The 27,670-nt window shown below is 35.9% G+C and overlaps 4 protein-coding genes and 1 long non-coding RNA gene across 7 annotated transcripts in view; 2 read left to right on the plus strand and 3 right to left on the minus strand.

The window, feature by feature from the left end:
- The window catches only part of LOC103967552 (agamous-like MADS-box protein AGL12), a 34,555-nt gene that overhangs the window by 1,607 nt on the left and 5,278 nt on the right, over positions 1 to 27,670 (minus strand). For 2 of the 3 annotated variants that reach the window (XM_048581565.1, XM_048581564.1), the window contains exons 6-7: positions 27,346 to 27,387; positions 26,548 to 26,851 (exon numbers count right to left, since the gene is read on the minus strand). In XM_048581565.1, coding sequence (XP_048437522.1) covers positions 26,759 to 26,851; positions 27,346 to 27,387 — 135 coding nt within the window. In that variant the 3' untranslated portion in view covers positions 26,548 to 26,758. Of the gene's footprint in view, positions 1 to 480; positions 523 to 615; positions 716 to 26,547; positions 26,852 to 27,345; positions 27,388 to 27,670 lie in introns of those variants that run through there. The other variant, XM_048581566.1, reaches the window with a different exon arrangement.
- LOC125476002 lies at positions 2,182 to 3,188 on the plus strand. The gene is made up of 2 exons (XR_007257352.1): positions 2,182 to 2,812; positions 2,911 to 3,188. It is a non-coding gene; the product is annotated as an uncharacterized LOC125476002 (long non-coding RNA).
- On the plus strand, positions 7,405 to 8,368 carry LOC125476001 (cytochrome P450 724B1-like). The gene is made up of 2 exons (XM_048581567.1): positions 7,405 to 7,681; positions 7,970 to 8,368. The coding sequence occupies exons 1-2, from the start codon at positions 7,523 to 7,525 to the stop codon at positions 8,303 to 8,305; spliced, it is 495 nt and encodes a 164-aa protein (XP_048437524.1). The 5' UTR covers positions 7,405 to 7,522; the 3' UTR covers positions 8,306 to 8,368.
- Positions 14,167 to 16,290, minus strand: LOC125476000. Its single transcript, XM_048581563.1, has 5 exons — positions 16,170 to 16,290; positions 15,177 to 15,418; positions 14,722 to 14,960; positions 14,373 to 14,591; positions 14,167 to 14,261 (listed from the first exon to the last, which is right to left on the minus strand). Exons 2-5 carry the CDS (start codon positions 15,409 to 15,411, stop codon positions 14,205 to 14,207), a joined length of 750 nt encoding a protein of 249 aa, XP_048437520.1. The 5' UTR covers positions 15,412 to 15,418; positions 16,170 to 16,290; the 3' UTR covers positions 14,167 to 14,204.
- On the minus strand, positions 23,737 to 25,809 carry LOC125468274 (12-oxophytodienoate reductase 2-like). Its single transcript, XM_048581562.1, has 5 exons — positions 25,617 to 25,809; positions 25,109 to 25,319; positions 24,820 to 24,950; positions 24,555 to 24,731; positions 23,737 to 24,400 (listed from the first exon to the last, which is right to left on the minus strand). Exons 2-5 carry the CDS (start codon positions 25,174 to 25,176, stop codon positions 23,808 to 23,810), a joined length of 969 nt encoding a protein of 322 aa, XP_048437519.1. The 5' UTR covers positions 25,177 to 25,319; positions 25,617 to 25,809; the 3' UTR covers positions 23,737 to 23,807.

Consider the following 27,670-nt stretch of genomic DNA (forward strand, 5'->3'; position numbering starts at 1 on the left):
GGAGCATAATTGGAGTTGATTTTTTTGAAAACCTCTCTAACATCTTCTACTTATTCAAAGAGAAATGACAACCACGCACATTTTTTTTCTCCTATGCACCTCTTTATTTATAATAACTGAATTGAATCAATCAAGCAGAACCAACGAACATGATTAAATAGTGTGATTATTATTTTCCTATATAAACAGAGAGCTATAATCTAATAACATAAATCACAGTGTCGATCCAATTAAACTTATAAACTACTATGGTAGACATCTCCAATTGCACCCCCGCTCGCTCCCCTTCTCATTGATATAATATTAAAAACTTAACAAAAAGAATGGAAAAAAACCATTGTGCCAAACTGTTTTGGAACATTGATGGATCTTATCTAATGAAGTTGATGTATGTACTAACATCTCCCGCATTATATACAATACAACACCAATGCATGATCTCATCAAAAAGTAAGTAGGGACTTTGGGGAGCAAACTTACCGAGTTCCTCAACAGCTGGATCTCTTGGAACAATATGTCCATCTGCACACATAACATAATTAACTGTTGCTTAGATGTAATTTATGGATTGCGATAAATAATAATAATAATGTAAGTGATGGATAAAAACGATACCTTTGCCGAGCGGACATGATAAATCCACGTTTCAAGATGTTTTTCAAGCACTTGTAGTTCATCCAAAGTCATTGTCCCAGCACCTCCATCAAATATATACCTATAATGTTTTCATATGTAATCCAATTCCCTTAAAACCAAAATTACAACCATTACCAAACTAATCATACCTGATTAATAACCTGTTACTACGTATGATATGCTTGAAAGTTTACTTCTCCAATTCATAATCTTTGAGTTAAATTAACTTAAACCACAGGCCCTTTCCTTTTTTGGTAAAATAACTAGACTTTTTGTGAGTATATCAATATTTTTACATTAGTGGGAGAGGGAGTTCGACTAAGTCATACAATGAGCAACCTAATTTGGTATGGAATTCGCCATTTCCACGAGATTCGAACTTAAGACTTCTTACTTCTAAGCAAAGAGGAATACCATTAGACCCAGACCGTTGTACTGAGTGGCAAAATAACTAGACTTTTGACTTCACTAGATTTAAACGTACTCCTGAAAACCTATTCGATGTAGTTCAAGAAATGAAGTGCTTTATATAAGGGTCATCATTACAATTTGGTACATTGAAATTTACCAGATATTTGATTGTATTTGCGTTTCGGATTCGAAACTTCCTTTTTTCTAAATTAATGTAATAGTTTGAAAGTTTTCCCCTACCCCTTCATATTTTTTTTATATTACATGGATTTAGCTCTATATATATTATTGTCATATATAATTGTCATATATAATTGTTAGAAATATATATGGATACAATAATATGCAAATATAAGTTCTACATATATTGATGTCACGATAATAAATAAGATAACATAATTTTACTTTGTAATACCTGAGACCTTTTTGTAGTATTTCAATCTCCCGTTTCATCAAGTTAATCTCCTTTTTCGCATCCTATATACCAATACAATAAGGGAATTCAAATTAGGTTTAGAAGGAAGAATAAAAAAAATCGTAGATGGCATCCATGTAAATATGCCCTAAGTCAATCAAAAGGATTGTAATTATCGTAGATGCACCATGTAGGGTTTCATTTCTCTTGGCCTAATAGATGAGATGAAAGATAACATAAAGTAAGAAATATAATTAATTAATTACAAAGGATAATACTTATGTTCACCCAAGAAAAAACCTATTTGTCCCCCACTTATGATTAACGTATTTTTTACCATAAGAACTTCATAATTACAATCATTCAAACTCTTTATCATCATCTAAAAATTATATCTGCAAAAACTTATTTAGTTTGGAGATCGTTTAACCATCCATGCATGGCAAACTAATCGACATTTTTTATGCCAAGTAGCATTCCTCATCATGAACCATTCATTTGTTAAATACATATGAATATCTAAATAATCCCTAAATTGAATGATATTTTACAAATATGATCTTTAGATGATGATAACACTAAAAAAATTGTAACTATTAGGGGCATTAGATTATATGCGGATATGTGGATTTGCCTCTATTAATCTTCATTAGGAGCAGAAATAAATATTTGCCTCTATCACTACTTTTAGATGCATAAAAAAATACCTCTATTAAAATTTAGATATTAGAGGCAGATAAGTAAGCCTCTAATATATATTTCTTTAATTTAATATATACATTTCTAAATTCAACATATATTTTCCAAATTTAATAATTTCCATTAGGAGCGGATGTGATTATGTATGCACTTATATTTAATTATTTTGTATATTTCCTTAACGTAATAAATAAAAGAAATCATCAAAACCCTATTTCTCTGATAACCGCACATCAATCTCCCCTATTTTCTCCTCCTTTCACGGCACAAACTTCCCCATCTCCCTTTTCCTTCATATTTCTTGTCCTGATCTCTCTTTCTTTCCGAGATATTTTTTTCTCTTTTTTCCTTCTTCATTGCTTCTTAATATTGCTACCTTTCAGTATCGTTTGATTAAATTTTTTTTTCTCTCGATCTGCTATTTAGCAGGTATATTTGACGGGATGTGAAGAATTTGAAGTGAAATCGGTTATAAATCTCTTGGTTGTGTTCTTTATTTATCTTTTCTGTTTTATTTTTGTATACATTAGATGATGAATTTCATCATGAATCCAGATTGGATGAATTAGGTTTGATTTTTCTGTTTGTTTTGCAGGTTTTGTTTGCTATTCGTATTGCGATGGGTGGATGTTTATCCTCGTTTCTTTTCATGTGAGTTCTACTCAAACATTGTTTTCATTATGTTGCATTAATTTTATCTGTTTATATGATTTTGTTTTTCTTGTTTGTGTGAAAATGTTGTTACCCAGAAATAGATTAAAGATGGATCATGGAAGATGCATCATTTTGATGTATTTGTAGAAATTGATCATGGAAGACGCATCATTTTGTTGTTGGGAATCAAAAGACCGGGTGTTGATTAGATATAAGTTTTGCTAAAGTCCCTTATGTACTACTTTCTGATTTTTATATGTATTTTCCATCACATGTCGATCGAAGTTTTTTTTTTTTTTTTTTGGTAACTATCGATCGAAGCTTAATCTTGTATATCTAAAGAGTTTTGAATGAAAATTGAATTTTGATTCTACCTTTGATGGTATTGATCCCAGATGATGCATTATATTTGAACCAAAAAATTTAACAGGAAAGAAACCTATTAATAATATCATTTACGGGGAATGAAAACGTTTTTCAATTGATACAGGTCCAATTATTTATTTATAGCATTAAATTGTAATATTTGTTAATATTATTAATAATATTATAATAATACAATAGATGCAGAATTAAATGTCTTTATTGCTTAATTGCCAGCAAAACAGTAGGAGCGGAAATAATCATGATTAAATGCGGAAATAGTATTAGTGACGCCACTTTTAGAGGCGATTATGTTATTCGCCACTCCTTTTTAGAGGCGAAAATCTATGATAAATGCCCCTAATAAAATTGCCTTTAATACTTACAATTCTTGTAGTGTAAAGAGTATGAACGATTGCAATTATGAAGTTTCTACAAGTTATATTAATTAAAAGTGAAGAAACAAGTAGGTTTCCCCACAAAAGAACACAAGCATTATCCAATTAGAAATATGTATTCATACGTAATGTCATATATGCATGCATACATGAACATGAGTGGTTAGCTATGTATTAAAATACTAGTTAACACTTGAGTTTACTGTACTCGCATATATATATATATATGTGTGTGTGTATATTTAGTTTGTATTTATTTGTATATTCAAGATTCCTGCAATTAGGTGTCTGATATTGTTCGGTCTTTCAAAAAGAAGTTGTGATTTGAGGAACATTATCATGTATATATGTGCTATTTTGTTTATTTTTTTCTTGTATTTTTCTAGCTAAGCGTGTATGTTGTGTATCTAATTAATTTTTGTAATCTAGTAAGAATCATTCATAACCAGCATCTGATGCTGCACTAGCTTTAGGAATAATAATGAATGGCACAACAATTTCGTGTGTGTGTGTGTTTTCCTTAGAACTATGTGTATATAGCATGAGAATTATTTTTTGATAAAAATAAATATGAGAAATCATTGATGAAACAAATAAATGACATAAATTGGAAAATAAGCGACAAATTAAACAGCAAGAGGTATTGTACCAGAGTTTGTGTTTCCATGGTTTGCTCTGTCTGAGGTGCTCGGGTGGGCTTCATCTTCATGTACCTCTCAATAAGCCCTTGCATGCTTCTGCCATAATAAAAAAACAAAGCAATGTATACCTCTCAATAAGCCCTTGCATGCTTCTACCACTAAGAGACCTTATGTTCAGATGGTGATAGAGCCAAGAATGTTGAACGTATTTCTCTGTGAGCAGGGAACTCTTGCACTTATAGAAGCAATGGCAGCCAACTCCCATCTATCATGGAGGGTTGGTTATTATTTTTTTTTTTTTTTTGCTTCAAATCCCTATCATGTAGAGGTGGTTGTGATTAGTGCTTCCTTTCAAATGCACAATGAAAGTATACCCCTCAATTATATGATGTAGCTTTCTACGTATCCAAACTCTTATTAATTTGTATTACCAACATATTATTTCTCCTTTATCTATAACTAGTTGAGTCCACATAGAATTCTTACAATTCGATGAAATTTCATTAACTTTTCCGTCAAATACTAGCACACTTTACCCCTATTGATTGAATCATGTGCTGATCACTGTGGAGCAAAAAATAATCCAAAAAATATGGAGACGACACGTCGATTTTTGGGTTAAAAAGACAAGATTAACCTTGAGGTACACTGCGATTCCCAAGCGCATGCAACGAACAATAACGACTCAATCAAGAAAGAGTCAAAGGTGATCAATATGAAATTTATTCCACATTCCTCTCATCACTCTTTATCAATCCCTTACGGATTTTATTCAAAAGGTAACTCCCAAAACTTTCTATTTAAATTAGGAATATTTGCTATGTTAATTGTAAGATATTATTTTTGCATAATATCTTGCAATTATCACCCAAATACACCATAAAAGGCCACCACTCCTCACCCTAAGGGCCGACCACTCTCTTATAAATACCCCTCTTATCCCACTAAAATACTAAGTCATTTGCAACCCGCAAACTCCTAAATACATTCTTTTCAGAATTATAACTTTAACATTAGAGATTCTTTGGCTAAAGCTTCCCCAAAATGCACATGCAAAATAATAACACCCACTAGTAGAAAAACATGTTTGCGCGACGAAGAAAATTTTGTAGCGCAAAGTCCGTTTGCGCGACGTATAACACAAAACGTCGCGCAAACGTACTTTGCGCAACGGTACTTTGCGCGACGAATAAAGAGTTGTGCAAAACAGCTTTGCGCGACGCAGGTGGGCATACGTCGCGCAAAACTGCTTTGCGCGACGCCGTCATTCGTTGCCAAACTTTTGGCGCCAAACCAAGAAGGTTTACCGCGTTTTTCGTTGACTTTGCGCGACGTAGGTCCTTATGTGTCGCGCAAAACAGCTTTGCGCGACGTAGGATTATATGCGTCGCGCAAAACATCTTTGAGTGACGAAGACTGGCGTCGCGCAAAGCTGTTTTGCACGACGTATGCCCACCTGCGTCGCGCAAAGCCGTTTTGCACGACGCAGGGCATGAACGTCGTGCAAAGTCTTTTTTTTTTTTTTTTTTTTTTCTTTGGTGTTCTTGCATTGCCTTTTTCTTTGTGGTATCCACTTGTGTAAATGTTTTAAATTGATGATCGAATTAGTTCATTATATTTATATAGGGTTAAAGAGTGTAGTTGTAAAAAAATCATCAAAATCGGAGTTAAAATAACCGTTAAATCATGATTTTTCATTTATAGCCATAAAAAAGGTTTGTCCCCTTACCTAATTTCTGCATGTTTGTTTTTGTGATTTTTGGCGTACACGATCTCGAAGCATATACAAACAAGTTTGACGGTTGGATTATTGAAACTAGTTTCGTACAATGCATATCTGATCAAAACATTAGATTCACTAACAATTGGAGTTTATTTATACTTTCATTGAGTATAACATAAGATTTTGTGGTATTCACTTGTGTAAATATTTTAAATTGACGATCGACTTTGTTCATTGTATTCATATAGGATCAAGGAGTGTAGCTTTAAAAAATCATCAAAATCGGAGTTAAAATAACCGTTAAATCGTGCTTTTTCGTTTATAACCGTCGAAAAGGTTTGTCCCATTGCTTGACCTCTGCATCTTTGTTTTTTGGGATTTTTGGCATACACGATCTCGAAGCATATACAAACAAGTTTGACGGTTAGATTGTTGAAACTATTTCTGTACAATGCGTATCTGATCAAAACATTAGATACACTAACAATTGGAATTTATTTATACTTTCATTGAGTATAACATAAGATTTTGTGGTATCCACTTGTGTAAATATTTTAAATTGACGATCGACTTTGTTCATTGTATTCATATAGGATCAAGGAGTGTAGCTTTAAAAAATCATCAAAATCGGAGTTAATATAACCGTTAAATTGTGCTTTTTCATTTATAGCCGTCGAAAAGGTTTTTTCCCGTTACTTGATCTCTGCATCTTTGTTTTTTACGATTTTTGGCGTACACGATCTCGAAGTATATACAAACAAGTTTGACGGTTAGATCGTTGAAACTAATTTCGTACAATGCGTTTTCCATCAAAACATTAGATTCACTAACACTAGGAGTTTTTTTATACTTTCATTAAGTATAACATAAGATTTTGTGGTATCCACTTATGTAAATATTTTAAATTGACGATCAAATTAGTTCATTGTATTCATACAGGATCAAGGAGTGTAGCTTTAAAAAATCATCAAAATCGGAGTTAAAATAACCGTTAAATTGTGCTTTTTTGTTTATAGCCGTCGAAAATGTTTGTCCCGTTACTTGATCTCTGCATCTTGGTTTTTTACAATTTTTGGCGTACACGATCTCGAAGTATATACAAACAAGTTTGACGGTTAGATCGTTGAAACTAATTTCGTACAATGCGTTTCCCACCAAAACATTAGATTCACTAACACTTGAAGTTTTTTTATATTTTCATTAAGTATAACATAAGATTTTGTGGTATCCACTTATGTAAATATTTTAAATTGACGATCGAATTAGTTCATTGTATTCATACAGGATAGAATTAGTTCATTGAATGATATATATGTAAAAGATATTATTGTGGATTTTTGTTAGAAAAATATATTACTGTGGGGTTTATCTAAAAAAAATTGAATTTGAAATGAAGAAAGTCACATTTTCAGTAATTTTTATATCTAAATAAAATATATCACAAGTCATCTTCTGTGAGGAAGCCAGAAAGGTATTTTTGAGTTATATATTATCATGGATTGGTATATATTTTTCTCTCTTTCTTTTATGTTGATCATATGGTTTAATTACACAAATATTAATTATTTTTGGTTCCACATGCATGCAGTTCACATTTAATGTAATAGTGAAGCAAGTGCTAGGTTTAACCCCAGATGAGCCACAGACTACACAAATTCTTGAAGATTTCCTGACTTTCATGAGAGGGCTCATTTCTCTTCCTCTCCATATTCCTGGAACTCCATATGCTAGAGCTGTTAAGGTACCTAATATACGAATAATGTTTTACGCGAACTTGTTTTGCAAAACAATGTTTATTTTGCCAAACTGTGAATCAGAATCATAAATTTAAATAAAAATCAACATAATTAATGATTGTAAGTATGTTTATATATATTGTTAAATAGTCTAACAAGAGAACATTTTCCTCCAAAATAAAAGTCTCTATATCTTTTTAATACAAAACCAGCTACGTGTATGGGCTCTCTTCTTGTTTATTACAAAAAAGCAGCTAGGCATGTAGTGTGAGAATTATTATTTCTCTTTACAGGCTAGAAAGAGGATATCTTCAACTGTGAAAGCAATCATAGAGGAAAGAAGAAGAAATGCAGATGGGAGCACTAATTATTGTACTAAAAGAAGTGATTTCCTTGAGATACTTCTGGAAGTTGATACCATATCTGAAGATGAGAAAGCGAGTTTTGTCTTGGATTCTCCATTGGGTGGCTATGAAACCACCTCTCTCTTGATGGCCATGGTAGTTTATTTTCTAGCCCAATCACCATCTGCTTTACAACGATTAAAGGTAATTAATTACCCAAAAACACTTATCTCCTCTTTCATACAAAGCTTAATTAATAAGTTACATTTGATTAACTTTCTTTAATATATCAATTATTTATAATTAATTTCTCGTTTTTGGCTTAGACAAAATGATATTAATTTTTTAATATTTTATTTTTTGATATACAAGTAGAGGATCAGAACATTAGAAGAGTGACATTTTTACCAGTTTTACCAGTTTTGTGCAACTTTCTGCAAATTATTTAATTCCATCTGGCTGGAAAGTTTTACCAGTTTTGATTTTATTTTATTCCTTGGATTGTTTTATTTTCGTTTGATTTTATTTTATTCCAGATTCTTAATCTTGTTTTGTTTCTTGTTTTAGGTACTAGTTTATGACTCGGAGTTCTCATCCGATTCGTGAACATATCCTGGAGTGATTGGGTTCTTCGTCCGGCTGCAAGACGTAAAAGAAAGCGCTACTTGGGAGGCAACCCAATGCATTGAATAAAACAAAGCATGTTCATTTATTTTCGAGAATTACAAGTGCGGAAAAAAAAAAAATAATGTATCTAACAAAGCATGTTCATGTTGGACACAGAGCCTGCGCACTGAACACTAAGAGCCAGGGACTCTTGAACGGCCAACTCATCGGACCGTCCTGAAAGCAGCTGACTATCTCTGGGAGTGAGGAGGTTCCGAGTTTAGGAATGCAAATCTGGTTATGGAGTGTAAATTCCATCTTCTCCTTGGTGATTGCAGTGAGGCTTCATCGTGAGTTTTTCCACAGGTTACTCTTGAAATGAGCTGGAGATTCTTTTGGTTTCCTCCGATCGTTGATTTTCCTTTGTGCTACTCTTGAACTGGGCAGCAGGATTCTTTTGGTCTCCCCCGAAGGTCTGAGCTTACTCCTTTTATCTGTTTCTTTGTTCAATCTCTCCAATTCGTATTGAAGAGGGTTAGAGGATAGCTCAGCATATGCTTGTCTCCTCATGCTTCAATGTATCTTTTTCCTTTGCCTTACTTGCTCCCCTTTGCAGAAGTGGTCCCTTCTCTGGAAGTGTATCAACCGTTGAAGATGACTACTGAAGAGCAACGCTAGGTAAGCAACCAGGGAATAGAGTCCAGGTAGACTCCAAGTGCCGGCTGATTGCTTCTTTCACTTTGCCATGCAAGTAATATGTAGGACAAAGGAAAAGACAGGGAAAGAGCATGATATGAGATACCTTTGCTTTCGCCCTTGATGATATGAGATACCTTTGCTTTCGAAGAGGCAGCGAATGAATCTACATGCTTCGATCCACCGTTTCCTCTTGCCTCCTTTGTATTCCAGGCATTTGGTATCTTCTTTGGGGGATACATCCATGGTTGAAAATGTGTTCTCAAGAGAAGGAGAAAACTGAGCATGTTTGTGCGGGTTGGTTGCAGCTTACATTTTCGGCCGAGAAGGAAAGTTATGCGTTTGTGGGTGTATGCCTTGCCATGAATGTTGATGTATATAGGAATTGTAATGGCAAATGGCAGTGCGGATGCGGCAATGTCTTCCACGCGTCTTCTGAAAAGCCGGGAGCTTTTGACAAAGTGGCACGCGTCTTCTGAAAAGCCGGGAGCTTTTGACAAAGTTGCACTCGCTTTCTGGAAAGCCGGGAGCTTTCGGCTTTGTCACGCACGTTTGTCGGCTAAAGTGTGCAGCTGATTTCTCGCCTTCCACGCGTCTTCTGAAAAGCCTGGAGCTTTTGACAAAGTGGCACACGCTTTCTGAAAAGCCTGGATTGCGTCTGAAGAGCTGGCGATCTTTACGCCGGGAAATCCGGTTTTGAAGAGTGGTGTCTCTTCATTTCTGAATCGGTGAACGCCTCTTCTTTAATAGAGGTGATCGATCACCTCTATCATGCACACTCTGAAGATTGCCCAGAAATCATCTCCGGCCCGTCGAGATTTTATTCCATCCAACCTTCTCTTTTAACTTCTTGAAAAATGGCCAGCTCATCTAACCCATCGAACATTTGCTTAGATTTGAGTCTAAGCAGTGATCCTCTTACAGTTGAGGATAAGGTATGGTGCCCGTCTTTCTTATCTTCTCATGGCCCTCTTACAGTTGAGGACTCTGTGATGACGGATGCAACAACGGCCACGATAGTAGCTCGGAACCTCCTCACTCCCAAAGATAGTCAGCTGCTTTCTGGACGGTCCGATGAGTTGGCCGTTCAAGAGTCCTTGGCTCTTAGCGTTCAGTGCGCTGGCTCTGTGTCCAACATGGGCCAACGCCTTCTTGCTCGCTCCCGTCAGGTTGAATCCTTGATGGCGGAGGTGGAGAGTCTTAAGCAGGAGATCAAACAGCTTAAGTACGAGAACCGAAGTTTGCACGTGCTTGCCAACAATTATTCGACAGGCATGAAGAGGAAGCTTGATGAGCTTGATGACCGTCAAAGGCTTGCAGCTTTCTTCCAGAGGCACCTTTTTCCTGGGTTATCCAGCGTTCCACCAAGGCTTGGGGCCTTGAATGATCTATCTTCGGTGCCTCCTGCTCCTATGCCTCCTGCTCCGATGCCTCCTGCTCCGATGCCTTATGCTCCGAGAGTGTTGCCACGTAGTGGGGCCTCATGTACACAACCCTTGTGAAGGCTCCATCTTTCTCTTTCTTTGTTAGATACAATTGTAATTTCTCGAAATAGACAGTGGGTAATATTTGGTTAAAGTCCACACGCAATAGACTACTATCACTTTCTATTTCTCTCCAATTGTCTTATCCTACAAATCCTAAAATTAATAAGCATCTTAATGGAAGAAGACTTACATCATCTTATTAATCAACTACATGCATATGCATGCATGTCTTTCTGATACATGCATGATGCATGTCCAACAACACGTTAATTTGTTTTGACAATGATACCAATTAATAGTCCTATTTAAAATGGTAATGAGTTACAAATCTATGATAATTATGTTCCTTTCTCTTCTGAACATCACCATATACTTCTTTGGTCAAATTCCGTTGATATTTTGTGTAGAAATTTTTAAAATGCTTTAATTGATTACCATATATAAAATGAGAGAGTGATGTGAACCTTTAATTGATTACCATATATAAAATGAGAGAGTGATGTGAACCTTTAATTGCTTTAATTGATTACCAACTACTTCCACCACGGACTAGTTAAAAGAATTAGTTTTTTTCCAAGTGTAGGGATTATACCTAAATGGAATTAGTTTTTTTCCAAGTGTAGGGATTATACCTAAATGGGATTATACCTAAATGGAATTAATTGCTTAACTATAATTTATGATTTCTAATCATTTCTAGTTGTTAGGGTAAAGTAATGACTAATTCAATCTTGCTAACTTTCTTCTGTCTTCTACTATTGTCAAAAGGGAGATTGTAAGTTTGAACCGCACACTATTTTTCTCCTTCTCACTTATCCACGTATCTCTATACTTTTTGTCATTGAATTATAAATCAAACAGACGATGAGAAGAAAAACTATATTGTTATCATTCTCCTTGTCAAAATCATCCCACTGCATATGGAACAAATAACGTTAACTCAACCAAAAACACAATGTTGATGCCTTATACAAATTAAGGGGAACTCTTTCTTAAAATAAAACATACACACTTGTAAAATTGAAAAAAAAAAAATTGCGTGCCTTAATGTAGATAAGCACTCATTACATTCAAGTTATGCAGTGATGCTCATCTCTTTTTTCTTCCCATTCATCATTGTTTTTACCGAATAAGAAATGGCAAAGCAAATAAAACAAAGAATGGGGTGGCAGATCACTCTCTGTCGGGTTGTATATCTTAATACTTTAATTAATTCCATTTAGGTATAATCCTCGAGCCATTGGAGTTTCTAAAAAAACTAATTATTGTTTTTACCCTTTAATTATAATCATTGTTCTTACAAAACTTGCGGATCTGGTTGACTCACAGTCACAGTGTATCTGCTTCGACCTCACCAAAACTTGAGAATTGCTCTCTCTCTCTCTCTCTCTCTCTCTCTCCTTCCACGCTCGCTCCGGCCTTCATTGTTGCTTTCATCTGGTATGCAAAAACTTTCCCTTTTTCTACTTTGTTCATCCGATTGCTCTGCAGCCAAAAGAGCATGATTTTTCTTTTCTAGCCCAGCACCAACTCTACATTCCTCCATATCACGTCTTTCTTCTCTGTTTCTATATCTGTGTTTTGTAATTTTTATTTTAAATTCATACATACAGATGGTTTCTATATCTCTGTTTCTATATCTGTTTCTATATCTGTGTTTTGTAATTTCTATATCTGTGTTTTGTAATTTCTCCTCTCCTCTCTTTCGGCTGCAAAGGCAACCATCAAAACATAAAGAACCAAAACCAAAGTTTCCTTTTCCCTTTTTTCTTCCCCAAAACAAGGAATGATGTCCACCTTTTTTCTTTTCCTTTGTTTACTAACCGAGAGTGGATGCCAAGTTGGCCATTAATTTGTCCAAAATTATAACTTTTCTTTTTACTTCTTGATTGAACATTGTTTTTAACGCGTATTCTGAGTGATCAGTTTCACATATTGGAGGTAAGCTAGGTTGAGAGTTCTTAGATATAAAACTTATAGTTAATGATATCCTTTACCATATCAAGGGCGAAGTATATCAATGTTCCAAGTATGAAGCTGCTTGTTTAGTTTCTTGAACCATTGGTTTTTTAAATAATCTTGTATTGATATTATTGCTCTAATTACTTATATTACTTTGGTTGCTAATTTATTAGTTTGAAATGCAAGAAAGGATTAGTTTCTAATGTCATATTTTTTATGGTTCAAAAAGTGTATAGATGTCGCAGTTGATCACTCCTCGTTAGAGTGTGTCCAATGCGGCTCCTACATCATCAGCATCTACTCCAGGCGTGAGTGCTCCAGGCGTGAGTGCTCAGGTGCCCGTATCATCAACATCATCAGTGTCAGTTCAACCTCTCAGTGCACGGCGGCCTCACCGTCGCCGCCGCGAGCTGGAGCCTGGTGATCACGCTTCCTCCTCCTCCGGAGTCAATGGTGGGGCCTCCCAACCAGGTAGTTTTTTTTTCTAATTCTCACTACATTGTATTTTTTTTTCTATTTTAAAACTATTATTTTATGATTGTGAAAATTTGTTGGATTGTGAAAATGTGTTGCGGGTTGTGAATTACTGTTTTAAGGTTTTGGGAAATGATATACTATTAGGGGAGGTTTTGCCTAATTTTTTGTACAAATTTAAGCTTTTTACCATTTAAGTTTTTTTGGGCAGCTAAAAAAAACACCAGGGGGCCTAATCGAATGCTAAAGGAGGCACAGGCTGTACGTATGTCCGCCTCCTTGATCAAGATTGCATATGACTCGCAACATCGTGGAGCGGCTACCTCACAGCAGCATAGTAGCGTTGTTACTAGTTGTGGTTATGTTATTCGGAATTGTTGTCCTATGCGGTGGGAGTCTTGGGCACAAATTCCCGAGGAGACGAAGAAACTGGTGCGAGACAAGTTGTCGGTTAGTAAATTAATTTTTAGCCCTTATCATTTTTTTTTAAAATTTTGTTTACAAATATTATAAACCAAAGTATATTATCTTAATATTATTAAATTTCTTAATATTATTTTATTGTTTTCATATTTGTAGGTCAATTTTGATGTTAAGGACTTATCCCCTGAGGTCAGTGCCTACTTAGAGGGGACCTTAGCAAACCGGTACAAAGATTGGAAGAGCGCTTTTCACACGCATTTTCAGCTATGGGATGATCCGGAGATTGCTCGCCTAGAGGGTTGCCCAAACGAGTTGAGGGACCGGCCAGAGGATTGGGAGTGGCTCTGTAAACATTTTATGGATCCAAAATTTGTGGTATGTACATAATACTTTAATAATAATTTACTGTTTTTGTTATCTTTTTAAGCTTTTTTTAATAATTTCATTCAAATAATCGCACTAACATGTATATTGTATGTTTAACAGAAGAAATCTATTGCTGGCAAGAAATCTATTGTATGTTTAACAGAATAAATCTATTGGTGGAGAAGTGTCTTTGAGTCCCGAGCTTTCTTGCCAGCAATAGATTTCTTCTGTTAAACATACAATATACATGTTAGTGCGATTATTTGAATGAAATTATTAAAAAAAGCTTAAAAAGATAACAAAAACAGTAAATTATTATTAAAGTATTATGTACATACCACAAATTTTGGATCCATAAAATGTTTACAGAGCCACTCCCAATCCTCTGGCCGGTCCCTCAACTCGTTTGGGCAACCCTCTAGGCGAGCAATCTCCGGATCATCCCATAGCTGAAAATGCATGTGAAAAGCGCTCTTCCAATCTTTGTACCGGTTTGCTAAGGTCCCCTCTAAGTAGGCACTGACCTCAGGGGATAAGTCCTTAACATCAAAATTGACCTACAAATATGAAAAACAATAAAATAATATTAAGAAATTTAATAATATTAAGATAATATACTTTGGTTTATAATATTTGTAAACAAAATTTAAAAAAAAAATGATAAGGGCTAAAAATTAATTTACTAACCGACAACTTGTCTCGCACCAGTTTCTTCGTCTCCTCGGGAATTTGTGCCCAAGACTCCCACCGCATAGGACAACAATTCCGAATAACATAACCACAGCTAGTAACAACGCTACTATGCTGCTGTGAGGTAGCCGCTCCACGATGTTGCGAGTCATATGCAATCTTGATCAAGGAGGCGGACATACGTACAGCCTGTGCCTCCTTTAGCATTCGATTAGGCCCCCTGGTGTTTTTTTTAGCTGCCCAAAAAAACTTAAATGGTAAAAAGCTTAAATTTGTACAAAAAATTAGGCAAAACCTCCCCTAATAGTATATCATTTCCCAAAACCTTAAAACAGTAATTCACAACCCGCAACACATTTTCACAATCCAACAAATTTTCACAATCATAAAATAATAGTTTTAAAATAGAAAAAAAAAATACAATGTAGTGAGAATTAGAAAAAAAAAACTACCTGGTTGGGAGGCCCCACCATTGACTCCGGAGGAGGAGGAAGCGTGATCACCAGGCTCCAGCTCGCGGCGGCGACGGTGAGGCCGCCGTGCACTGAGAGGTTGAACCGACACTGATGATGTTGATGATACGGGCACCTGAGCACTCACGCCTGGAGCACTCACGCCTGGAGTAGATGCTGATGATGTAGGAGCCGCATTGGACACACTCCAACGAGGAGTGATCAACTGCGACATCTATACACTTTTTGAACCATAAAAAATATGACATTAGAAACTAATCCTTTCTTGCATTTCAAACTAATAAATTAGCAACCAAAGTAATATAAGTAATTAGAGCAATAATATCAATACAAGATTATTTAAAAAACCAATGGTTCAAGAAACTAAACAAGCAGCTTCATACTTGGAACATTGATATACTTCGCCCTTGATATGCTAAAGGATATCATTAACTATAAGTTTTATATCTAAGAACTCTCAACCTAGCTTACCTCCAATATGTGAAACTGATCACTCAGAATACGCGTTAAAAACAATGTTCAATCAAGAAGTAAAAAGAAAAGTTATAATTTTGGACAAATTAATGGCCAACTTGGCATCCACTCTCGGTTAGTAAACAAAGGAAAAGAAAAAAGGTGGACATCATTCCTTGTTTTGGGGAAGAAAAAAGGGAAAAGGAAACTTTGGTTTTGGTCCTTTATGTTTTGATGGTTGCCTTTGCAGCCGAAAGAGAGGAGAGGAGAAATTACAAAACACAGATATAGAAATTACAAAACACAGATATAGAAACAGATATAGAAACAGAGATATAGAAACCATCTGTATGTATGAATTTAAAATAAAAATTACAAAACACAGATATAGAAACAGAGAAGAAAGACGTGATATGGAGGAATGTAGAGTTGGTGCTGGGCTAGAAAAGAAAAATCATGCTCTTTTGGCTGCAGAGCAATCGGATGAACAAAGTAGAAAAAGGGAAAGTTTTTGCATACCAGATGAAAGCAACAATGAAGGCCGGAGCGAGCGTGGAAGGAGAGAGAGAGAGAGAGAGAGAGAGAGAGAGAGAGAGAGAGAGAGAGAGAGAGAGAGAGAGAGAGAGAGCAATTCTCAAGTTTTGGTGAGGTCGAAGCAGATACACTGTGACTGTGAGTCAACCAGATCCGCAAGTTTTGTAAGAACAATGATTATAATTAAAGGGTAAAAACAATAATTAGTTTTTTTAGAAACTCCAATGGCTCGAGGATTATACCTAAATGGAATTAATTAAAGTATTAAGATATACAACCCGACAGAGAGTGATCTGCCACCCCATTCTTTGTTTTATTTGCTTTGCCATTTCTTATTCGGTAAAAACAATGATGAATGGGAAGAAAAAAGAGATGAGCATCACTGCATAACTTGAATGTAATGAGTGCTTATCTACATTAAGGCACGCAATTTTTTTTTTTTTTCAATTTTACAAGTGTGTATGTTTTATTTTAAGAAAGAGTTCCCCTTAATTTGTATAAGGCATCAACATTGTGTTTTTGGTTGAGTTAACGTTATTTGTTCCATATGCAGTGGGATGATTTTGACAAGGAGAATGATAACAATATAGTTTTTCTTCTCATCGTCTGTTTGATTTATAATTCAATGACAAAAAGTATAGAGATACGTGGATAAGTGAGAAGGAGAAAAATAGTGTGCGGTTCAAACTTACAATCTCCCTTTTGACAATAGTAGAAGACAGAAGAAAGTTAGCAAGATTGAATTAGTCATTACTTTACCCTAACAACTAGAAATGATTAGAAATCATAAATTATAGTTAAGCAATTAATTCCATTTAGGTATAATCCCATTTAGGTATAATCCCTACACTTGGAAAAAAACTAATTCCATTTAGGTATAATCCCTACACTTGGAAAAAAACTAATTCTTTTAACTAGTCCGTGGTGGAAGTAGTTGGTAATCAATTAAAGCAATTAAAGGTTCACATCACTCTCTCATTTTATATATGGTAATCAATTAAAGGTTCACATCACTCTCTCATTTTATATATGGTAATCAATTAAAGCATTTTAAAAATTTCTACACAAAATATCAACGGAATTTGACCAAAGAAGTATATGGTGATGTTCAGAAGAGAAAGGAACATAATTATCATAGATTTGTAACTCATTACCATTTTAAATAGGACTATTAATTGATATCATTGTCAAAACAAATTAACGTGTTGTTGGACATGCATCATGCATGTATCAGAAAGGCATGCATGCATATGCATGTAGTTGATTAATAAGATGATGTAAGTCTTCTTCCATTAAGATGCTTATTAATTTTAGGATTTGTAGGATAAGACAATTGGAGAGAAATAGAAAGTGATAGTAGTCTATTGCGTGTGGACTTTAACCAAATATTACCCACTGTCTATTTCGAGAAATTACAATTGTATCTAACAAAGAAAGAGAAAGATGGAGCCTTCACAAGGGTTGTGTACGTGAGGCCCCACTACGTGGCAACACTCTCGGAGCGTAAGGCATCGGAGCAGGAGGCATCGGAGCAGGAGGCATAGGAGCAGGAGGCACCGAAGATAGATCATTCAAGGCCCCAAGCCTTGGTGGAACGCTGGATAACCCAGGAAAAAGGTGCCTCTGGAAGAAAGCTGCAAGCCTTTGACGGTCATCAAGCTCATCAAGCTTCCTCTTCATGCCTGTCGAATAATTGTTGGCAAGCACGTGCAAACTTCGGTTCTCGTACTTAAGCTGTTTGATCTCCTGCTTAAGACTCTCCACCTCCGCCATCAAGGATTCAACCTGACGGGAGCGAGCAAGAAGGCGTTGGCCTATGTTGGACACAGAGCCAGCGCACTGAACGCTAAGAGCCAAGGACTCTTGAACGGCCAACTCATCGGACCGTCCAGAAAGCAGCTGATTATCTTTGGGAGTGAGGAGGTTCCGAGCTACTATCGTGGCCGTTGTTGCATCCGTCATCACAGAGTCCTCAACTGTAAGAGGGCCATGAGAAGATAAGAAAGACGGGCACCATACCTTATCCTCAACTGTAAGAGGATCACTGCTTAGACTCAAATCTAAGCAAATGTTCGATGGGTTAGATGAGCTGGCCATTTTTCAAGAAGTTAAAAGAGAAGGTTGGATGGAATAAAATCTCGACGGGCCGGAGATGATTTCTGGGCAATCTTCAGAGTGTGCATGATAGAGGTGATCGATCACCTCTATTAAAGAAGAGGCGTTCACCGATTCAGAAATGAAGAGACACCACTCTTCAAAACCGGATTTCCCGGCGTAAAGATCGCCAGCTCTTCAGACGCAATCCAGGCTTTTCAGAAAGCGTGTGCCACTTTGTCAAAAGCTCCCGGCTTTTCAGAAGACGCGTGGAAGGCGAGAAATCAGCTGCACACTTTAGCCGACAAACGTGCGTGACAAAGCCGAAAGCTCCCGGCTTTCCAGAAAGCGAGTGCAACTTTGTCAAAAGCTCCCGGCTTTTCAGAAGACGCGTGCCACTTTGTCAAAAGCTCCCGGCTTTTCAGAAGACGCGTGGAAGACATTGCCGCATCCGCACTGCCATTTGCCATTACAATTCCTATATACATCAACATTCATGGCAAGGCATACACCCACAAACGCATAACTTTCCTTCTCGGCCGAAAATGTAAGCTGCAACCAACCCGCACAAACATGCTCAGTTTTCTCCTTCTCTTGAGAACACATTTTCAACCATGGATGTATCCCCCAAAGAAGATACCAAATGCCTGGAATACAAAGGAGGCAAGAGGAAACGGTGGATCGAAGCATGTAGATTCATTCGCTGCCTCTTCGAAAGCAAAGGTATCTCATATCATCAAGGGCGAAAGCAAAGGTATCTCATATCATGCTCTTTCCCTGTCTTTTCCTTTGTCCTACATATTACTTGCATGGCAAAGTGAAAGAAGCAATCAGCCGGCACTTGGAGTCTACCTGGACTCTATTCCCTGGTTGCTTACCTAGCGTTGCTCTTCAGTAGTCATCTTCAACGGTTGATACACTTCCAGAGAAGGGACCACTTCTGCAAAGGGGAGCAAGTAAGGCAAAGGAAAAAGATACATTGAAGCATGAGGAGACAAGCATATGCTGAGCTATCCTCTAACCCTCTTCAATACGAATTGGAGAGATTGAACAAAGAAACAGATAAAAGGAGTAAGCTCAGACCTTCGGGGGAGACCAAAAGAATCCTGCTGCCCAGTTCAAGAGTAGCACAAAGGAAAATCAACGATCGGATGAAACCAAAAGAATCTCCAGCTCATTTCAAGAGTAACCTGTGGAAAAACTCACGATGAAGCCTCACTGCAATCACCAAGGAGAAGATGGAATTTACACTCCATAACCAGATTTGCATTCCTAAACTCGGAACCTCCTCACTCCCAGAGATAGTCAGCTGCTTTCAGGACGGTCCGATGAGTTGGCCGTTCAAGAGTCCCTGGCTCTTAGTGTTCAGTGCGCAGGCTCTGTGTCCAACATGAACATGCTTTGTTAGATACATTATTTTTTTTTTCCGCACTTGTAATTCTCGAAAATAAATGAACATGCTTTGTTTTATTCAATGCATTGGGTTGCCTCCCAAGTAGCGCTTTCTTTTACGTCTTGCAGCCGGACGAAGAACCCAATCACTCCAGGATATGTTCACAAATCGGATGAGAACTCCGAGTCATAAACTAGTACCTAAAACAAGAAACAAAACAAGATTAAGAATCTGGAATAAAATAAAATCAAACGAAAATAAAACAATCCAAGGAATAAAATAAAATCAAAACTGGTAAAACTTTCCAGCCAGATGGAATTAAATAATTTGCAGAAAGTTGCACAAAACTGGTAAAACTGGTAAAAATGTCACTCTTCTAATGTTCTGATCCTCTACTTGTATATCAAAAAATAAAATATTAAAAAATTAATATCATTTTGTCTAAGCCAAAAACGAGAAATTAATTATAAATAATTGATATATTAAAGAAAGTTAATCAAATGTAACTTATTAATTAAGCTTTGTATGAAAGAGGAGATAAGTGTTTTTGGGTAATTAATTACCTTTAATCGTTGTAAAGCAGATGGTGATTGGGCTAGAAAATAAACTACCATGGCCATCAAGAGAGAGGTGGTTTCATAGCCACCCAATGGAGAATCCAAGACAAAACTCGCTTTCTCATCTTCAGATATGGTATCAACTTCCAGAAGTATCTCAAGGAAATCACTTCTTTTAGTACAATAATTAGTGCTCCCATCTGCATTTCTTCTTCTTTCCTCTATGATTGCTTTCACAGTTGAAGATATCCTCTTTCTAGCCTGTAAAGAGAAATAATAATTCTCACACTACATGCCTAGCTGCTTTTTTGTAATAAACAAGAAGAGAGCCCATACACGTAGCTGGTTTTGTATTAAAAAGATATAGAGACTTTTATTTTGGAGGAAAATGTTCTCTTGTTAGACTATTTAACAATATATATAAACATACTTACAATCATTAATTATGTTGATTTTTATTTAAATTTATGATTCTGATTCACAGTTTGGCAAAATAAACATTGTTTTGCAAAACAAGTTCGCGTAAAACATTATTCGTATATTAGGTACCTTAACAGCTCTAGCATATGGAGTTCCAGGAATATGGAGAGGAAGAGAAATGAGCCCTCTCATGAAAGTCTGGAAATCTTCAAGAATTTGTGTAGTCTGTGGCTCATCTGGGGTTAAACCTAGCACTTGCTTCACTATTACATTAAATGTGAACTGCATGCATGTGGAACCAAAAATAATTAATATTTGTGTAATTAAACCATATGATCAACATAAAAGAAAGAGAGAAAAATATATACCAATCCATGATAATATATAACTCAAAAATACCTTTCTGGCTTCCTCACAGAAGATGACTTGTGATATATTTTATTTAGATATAAAAATTACTGAAAATGTGACTTTCTTCATTTCAAATTCAATTTTTTTTAGATAAACCCCACAGTAATATATTTTTCTAACAAAAATCCACAATAATATCTTTTACATATATATCATTCAATGAACTAATTCTATCCTGTATGAATACAATGAACTAATTCGATCGTCAATTTAAAATATTTACATAAGTGGATACCACAAAATCTTATGTTATACTTAATGAAAATATAAAAAAACTTCAAGTGTTAGTGAATCTAATGTTTTGGTGGGAAACGCATTGTACGAAATTAGTTTCAACGATCTAACCGTCAAACTTGTTTGTATATACTTCGAGATCGTGTACGCCAAAAATTGTAAAAAACCAAGATGCAGAGATCAAGTAACGGGACAAACATTTTCGACGGCTATAAACAAAAAAGCACAATTTAACGGTTATTTTAACTCCGATTTTGATGATTTTTTAAAGCTACACTCCTTGATCCTGTATGAATACAATGAACTAATTTGATCGTCAATTTAAAATATTTACATAAGTGGATACCACAAAATCTTATGTTATACTTAATGAAAGTATAAAAAAACTCCTAGTGTTAGTGAATCTAATGTTTTGATGGAAAACGCATTGTACGAAATTAGTTTCAACGATCTAACCGTCAAACTTGTTTGTATATACTTCGAGATCGTGTACGCCAAAAATCGTAAAAAACAAAGATGCAGAGATCAAGTAACGGGAAAAACCTTTTCGACGACTATAAATGAAAAAGCACAATTTAACGGTTATATTAACTCCGATTTTGATGATTTTTTAAAGCTACACTCCTTGATCCTATATGAATACAATGAACAAAGTCGATCGTCAATTTAAAATATTTACACAAGTGGATACCACAAAATCTTATGTTATACTCAATGAAAGTATAAATAAATTCCAATTGTTAGTGTATCTAATGTTTTGATCAGATACGCATTGTACAGAAATAGTTTCAACAATCTAACCGTCAAACTTGTTTGTATATGCTTCGAGATCGTGTATGCCAAAAATCCCAAAAAACAAAGATGCAGAGGTCAAGCAATGGGACAAACCTTTTCGACGGTTATAAACGAAAAAGCACGATTTAACGGTTATTTTAACTCCGATTTTGATGATTTTTTAAAGCTACACTCCTTGATCCTATATGAATACAATGAACAAAGTCGATCGTCAATTTAAAATATTTACACAAGTGAATACCACAAAATCTTATGTTATACTCAATGAAAGTATAAATAAACTCCAATTGTTAGTGAATCTAATGTTTTGATCAGATATGCATTGTACGAAACTAGTTTCAATAATCCAACCGTCAAACTTGTTTGTATATGCTTCGAGATCGTGTACGCCAAAAATCACAAAAACAAACATGCAGAAATTAGGTACAGGGACAAACCTTTTTGATGGCTATAAATGAAAAATCATGATTTAACGGTTATTTTAACTCCGATTTTGATGATTTTTTTACAACTACACTCTTTAACCCTATATAAATATAATGAACTAATTCGATCATCAATTTAAAACATTTACACAAGTGGATACCACAAAGAAAAAGGCAATGCAAGAACACCAAAGAAAAAAAAAAAAAAAAAAAAAAGACTTTGCACGACGTTCATGCCCTGCGTCGTGCAAAACGGCTTTGCGCGACGCAGGTGGGCATACGTCGTGCAAAACAGCTTTGCGCGACGCCAGTCTTCGTCACTCAAAGATGTTTTGCGCGACGCATATAATCCTACGTCGCGCAAAGCTGTTTTGCGCGACACATAAGGACCTACGTTGCGCAAAGTCAACGAAAAACGCGGTAAACCTTCTTGGTTTGGCGCCAAAAGTTTGGCGACGAATGACGGCGTCGCGCAAAGCAGTTTTGCGCGACGTATGCCCACCTGCGTCGCGCAAAGCTGTTTTGCACAACTCTTTATTCGTCGCGCAAAGTACCGTCGCGCAAAGTACGTTTGCGCGACGTTTTGTGTTATACGTCGCGCAAACGGACTTTGCGCTACAAAATTTTCTTCGTCGCGCAAGATGCCGTTGCGCAAACATGTTTTTCTACTAGTGACCTTTGATTATGGCCAAAGGAAGAGACGGCGGAAATTTGCATGTGCATTTTGCATGTGCATTTTTCGTCAAAGGAAGAGACGGCGGAAATTTGCATCCACAATCACGTGCCATATTTAACAGCAAAGTGGATAAAATTTCATCGAATATGATGGTGAGGAGTTAATTGGCTAATTTAAATAGTTCAAGGAGTTCATTTACCAAAAATAATAATTCAAGGGGTCAGTTTTAACTGAGATAATAGTTCAAAGGGTTAAACTAGTTTATAATGTAAATAGGTTTCAAAATGTAAGTGCATATGTATACATATACAAATTCCATGTACATTATCAAATGCTATTGTTACATTGCAGGAAAAAAATGGGGTGGGATTTAGATCGGGTGGGATTTAGATTTGTCTAAAGAGATTGATGCATGTTTCTAAATTTACTTTGTTGTTAAAGTATATTTTTGCGTGTTCTTGATAAAACAGCATGTATATTTTTGCCGAGTCATAATACACCAAACCTAGTTAACCAACTGAGAATGTTCAATGTAACAGGATAAACATTCAAGAACATCAGTGCAGGTATACAGGTATAAACGTACAAGTGTTCAAGCTTCCACATTTAATTGGATACTTAAACCGTGGTTTCAAGAAATGGATAATCAGTGTAACCAATTACCGGATCCGATGTGTAGAACGTATCTCGATTGTACTTGTTTAGAGGAGCGTTAAGCTCAAATCTCTTTGGCAAATCCGGATTAGCCAAGAACCAACGACCATAAGCAATAAGATCTGCACGGCCCTCAGCAATGGCCTTGTTCCCATCTTCCCTATCGTAACCACCTGCAGCGATGAAGGCACCTTTGAATGCTTCTCTCATTGGCGCAAGACTATCGGAGCTTTCACTTATATCTCCCGGTGTCATCATTCTTGGCTCAATCACATGGCAGTACAGGATCCCGTATTTGTTCAAGGATTCCGCCATGTAAAGGCCTAATGCGTTAGGATTCGAATCCCCTGACTCCATATAGTCGGCAAATGGAGATAATCGAAGTCCAACTTTGTCTGCTCCTATCTCATTAGCAACAGCTTCAACGATTTCCAGAGCAAATCGACAACGATTCTCTAGAGATCCACCGTATTGGTCTGTTCGATCGTTCACTTGGTCTTTAAGAAACTGATCAATAATGTAGCCATTGGCCCCGTGAATTTCAACCCCGTCAAAGCCTATACATACATATCAGACAAGCATTTTCGTCATGCATTTCTTCAAGTACCTTCTTGTATTCCCTTAATTTACTACATTTAGCAGATTAAGCTTAATCCAATTTGAAGTTTATGCAAATTTTACCATTTCATGTTTAAATAAAAGATTGATTACCAGCTTCGATAGCATTCCGTGCAGCAAGTCTAAAATCATTCACAATTTGTGGAATTTCATTTGTCTCTAATCGCCTTGGAGGCGTGAATTCAGCAACGTCAACACCATTAGACAGTAGCTGGGGGGTCAGTGGCTTGTCAGTGCAAGAGATTGGAGCTTGCCCATTGGGCTGGAAACCTGTTAGTAGAGACGAGAGTTAGAATCACAACCTGAACACAGCACAATATGTGGGATCATTGAAGGTGAAGGGCAGGGAGAAACGCACCGCTATTTGAAACCCTGCCGGCATGCCAAATCTGACAGAAGAAGATACCGCCTTTAGTGTGAACAGCGTCAACAACTGGTTTCCATGCTTCGACTTGCTCCCTTGTCCAAATACCAGGCATATCCACGTACCTTCAGATCAGATATTAAGGAAACAAAAGTGTCATCCCATCAGACGTTGCAAATATTAATGTAGAAAGCAGACAATAGCACTACTCGTACATCGGAAAGTGAAAGGACTAAAACCAGGCTTGAAATATACATATAAAAAGGTAAGTGCTGTTACACACCTGCTCGTACAAATCCTCCAATTTGTTCCTTGGAAGCTTAAGTTGAGCCACTTGAGGCAAAATTGCATCCCACCTTCCACTATTTATGTCAGAAACAAATGTCTCAACACTGTCGACAGTGTTCAAAGATAACTGGCACTCACTCTGCAATGTTTGAAACGTTTGGTGCAAAGAATTCTCTTTGCAAAATTGAAGCACAATCTTGATGACACTGAAAAGGGAGAAAAACAAACCAGATTTACGACATCGAATTTTCTAGTACACTCAAACAGTGCAACGTTGTAGTCTCACTAAATCTTTAGCAGACATGTCTCTACCCCTGTTACCGAAAGCCAACATATCCCTAACTTAACCCTGCTATGCTCTACTCCCCCATTTGTCTGCCCAGAAAATAACACTAGAGTTTGAATATTGGGCCCTAGAAAAACATAAACATAGGATTTACGTGTGCGCAATACAACGTTAAAGTGAAGAAAAAAAAATCGAGCAATTTGAGAAGAAAACGTACTCTCGAGCTTCAATTTCTAAGGTGGACATCTCGCCTACGAAGTTTCAGTGGGGAAGGAAACAGAGAGAGACAGGCGTAGGGTTTGCAGTGCCGTCTGGGAAGAAGAAGAAGAAAGCGAAAGTCGGGTGGGCTAAAGAAAGTGGTGTAGTTCGGGCGGGTGAGGGCTGCTTCAAGACGGAGGAGGGAAGGGAAGGGGAGGGAGATGGAGTAAAGTGTAAAACACAGTTTTTGGAATTGTGTTTAGGCCCCAAAATTAATTTATGTTAATTGACAGAGACATGGACATAAATGTCTTTTTGGACACTTGCGAGCGTGGGTTTTTTAATCATGGACGCTAGACGCTAAACGCACTTAAAAATGTCTTGTTAATTGTTTTTTATTATGATTTTCAAGATATTGTTGTAATGTATTGTGAAATTGAGAGACTTTTTTTTTATTATGCACGTCTTAAAAATTTATTATTATTTTTTTTTGTTTTCGTTTTGCCCAAAGTATTGAAAAGTTTTCGTTATTAAAGTTGTTATCTATTAAGAATCACCATGATTAACTGGAATTAAGCAAGAATGTATACCATATTCCGTATAAAATTATAAATACACTTTGTTGGCGAATTATCGAGCCATTTTGTGATTGATCACAACTTCCACATCATCTATTTAACAGCAGACCTAGCGGTCAATTAGTCGACATAATGGTCAATAAGCTTTTCATGTCCTTATAGACAATTTTCACATCATCTATTTAATAGCAAACCTAACGGTTAATCAGATATAAGTTTTAAATTAATACAGTTTTAAAAACTTGTTGTGTAAAATGCTAATTCTGAAACCTTGTGACCATTAGTCTCAAAATTACCATCAAACTTAGAGGGTAAAATTTAATTAACACAAAATAAAATACATTCAATAAAGAGTGATGACTCAATAACAAATCACACCATAATATTATGCATATCATTAAATTACCTTACAATGCACTTCAATAGCAATACCATATTGTACAATACAACAATATGCATGCAATATTGTCAGCCATAGATAGCTGGATGATTCTTAGTAACATTTATTTATGAAAATTTTTAAACCACACCACACACTTGGCAATAAGAATACTAAACCATTATATAAAGCATAGTTACTTCTCTAAAACTCATATATATCATTTGGTATGGTTAGTGGATATGTGTTGTCAGTTGCTATTGGCATAAAGTCATTAGCTCCAGTGTTCACTTCAATCTGCATAAAATAAATAAATATATTTAACATCAATGAGTTAGAAAGTAAAACTTAGTACTTTTACAAAAGTAATCGTAACAATAATGCTTTAATTATATCTAGCTTTGACCCCTCGATTGGTATTTTGAATTTTAGTCTCTCAAATATTACTCTTTGAATTTATACCCAATCATTTAACACTTTGTCACTTTGATCTTGACGTCAAAATCTGAAATTTTTTTATTATTATATTTTGGGGAAAAATAACCACCCGCAATGTATTTACTTAATCAGCCTCTTTTATTTCGTTCTAAATTAAACATAGAACTTCAGTTAAAAAGTTAGATAAGTATATACATTATATGGGTCTTTTTACCCATAAATCTTGCCAAAAAAGGGTAATTGGCAGATTATCAAATTTCAACAAATTGAATTGGCGGACAAATTGAAAATTTGCTAATAATTAGCGATAATAGCTACAAGTTACCATAAACTTTAATAAGAACGTTGATTACCTTATCTTGAAGATACTTATTTGCAGCTGCCAGAATTCCTTCCTTCAAAATATCAATTTAATTATTTGAGAAGATTAAAAAAAAGCAAGGCAACAATATTATCAATTAACATAAAATTTCAATCCATTATCCAAAATTAAAAGTTGAAATTTTATAAAGGCCATGAATGTGCCCAGTCAAGTGGCATTTGATGGATAGGATAATGATTCCTAGCTTTATTCTTCATGAAGTAACAAAAAACAAATGAAGTCAAGTTGTAGTGCCAAAAACTTTGGAGGCCATGAAGAGCTCACTTCCAAAAAAATTTGGTGTTGCATTTGGACCA

The sequence above is a fragment of a genome, unplaced genomic scaffold, assembly GCF_019419815.1.
Source record: "Pyrus x bretschneideri cultivar Hongxiangsu unplaced genomic scaffold, Pyrus_bretschneideri_v1 Contig17, whole genome shotgun sequence".
Lineage (NCBI taxonomy): Eukaryota > Viridiplantae > Streptophyta > Magnoliopsida > Rosales > Rosaceae > Pyrus > Pyrus x bretschneideri.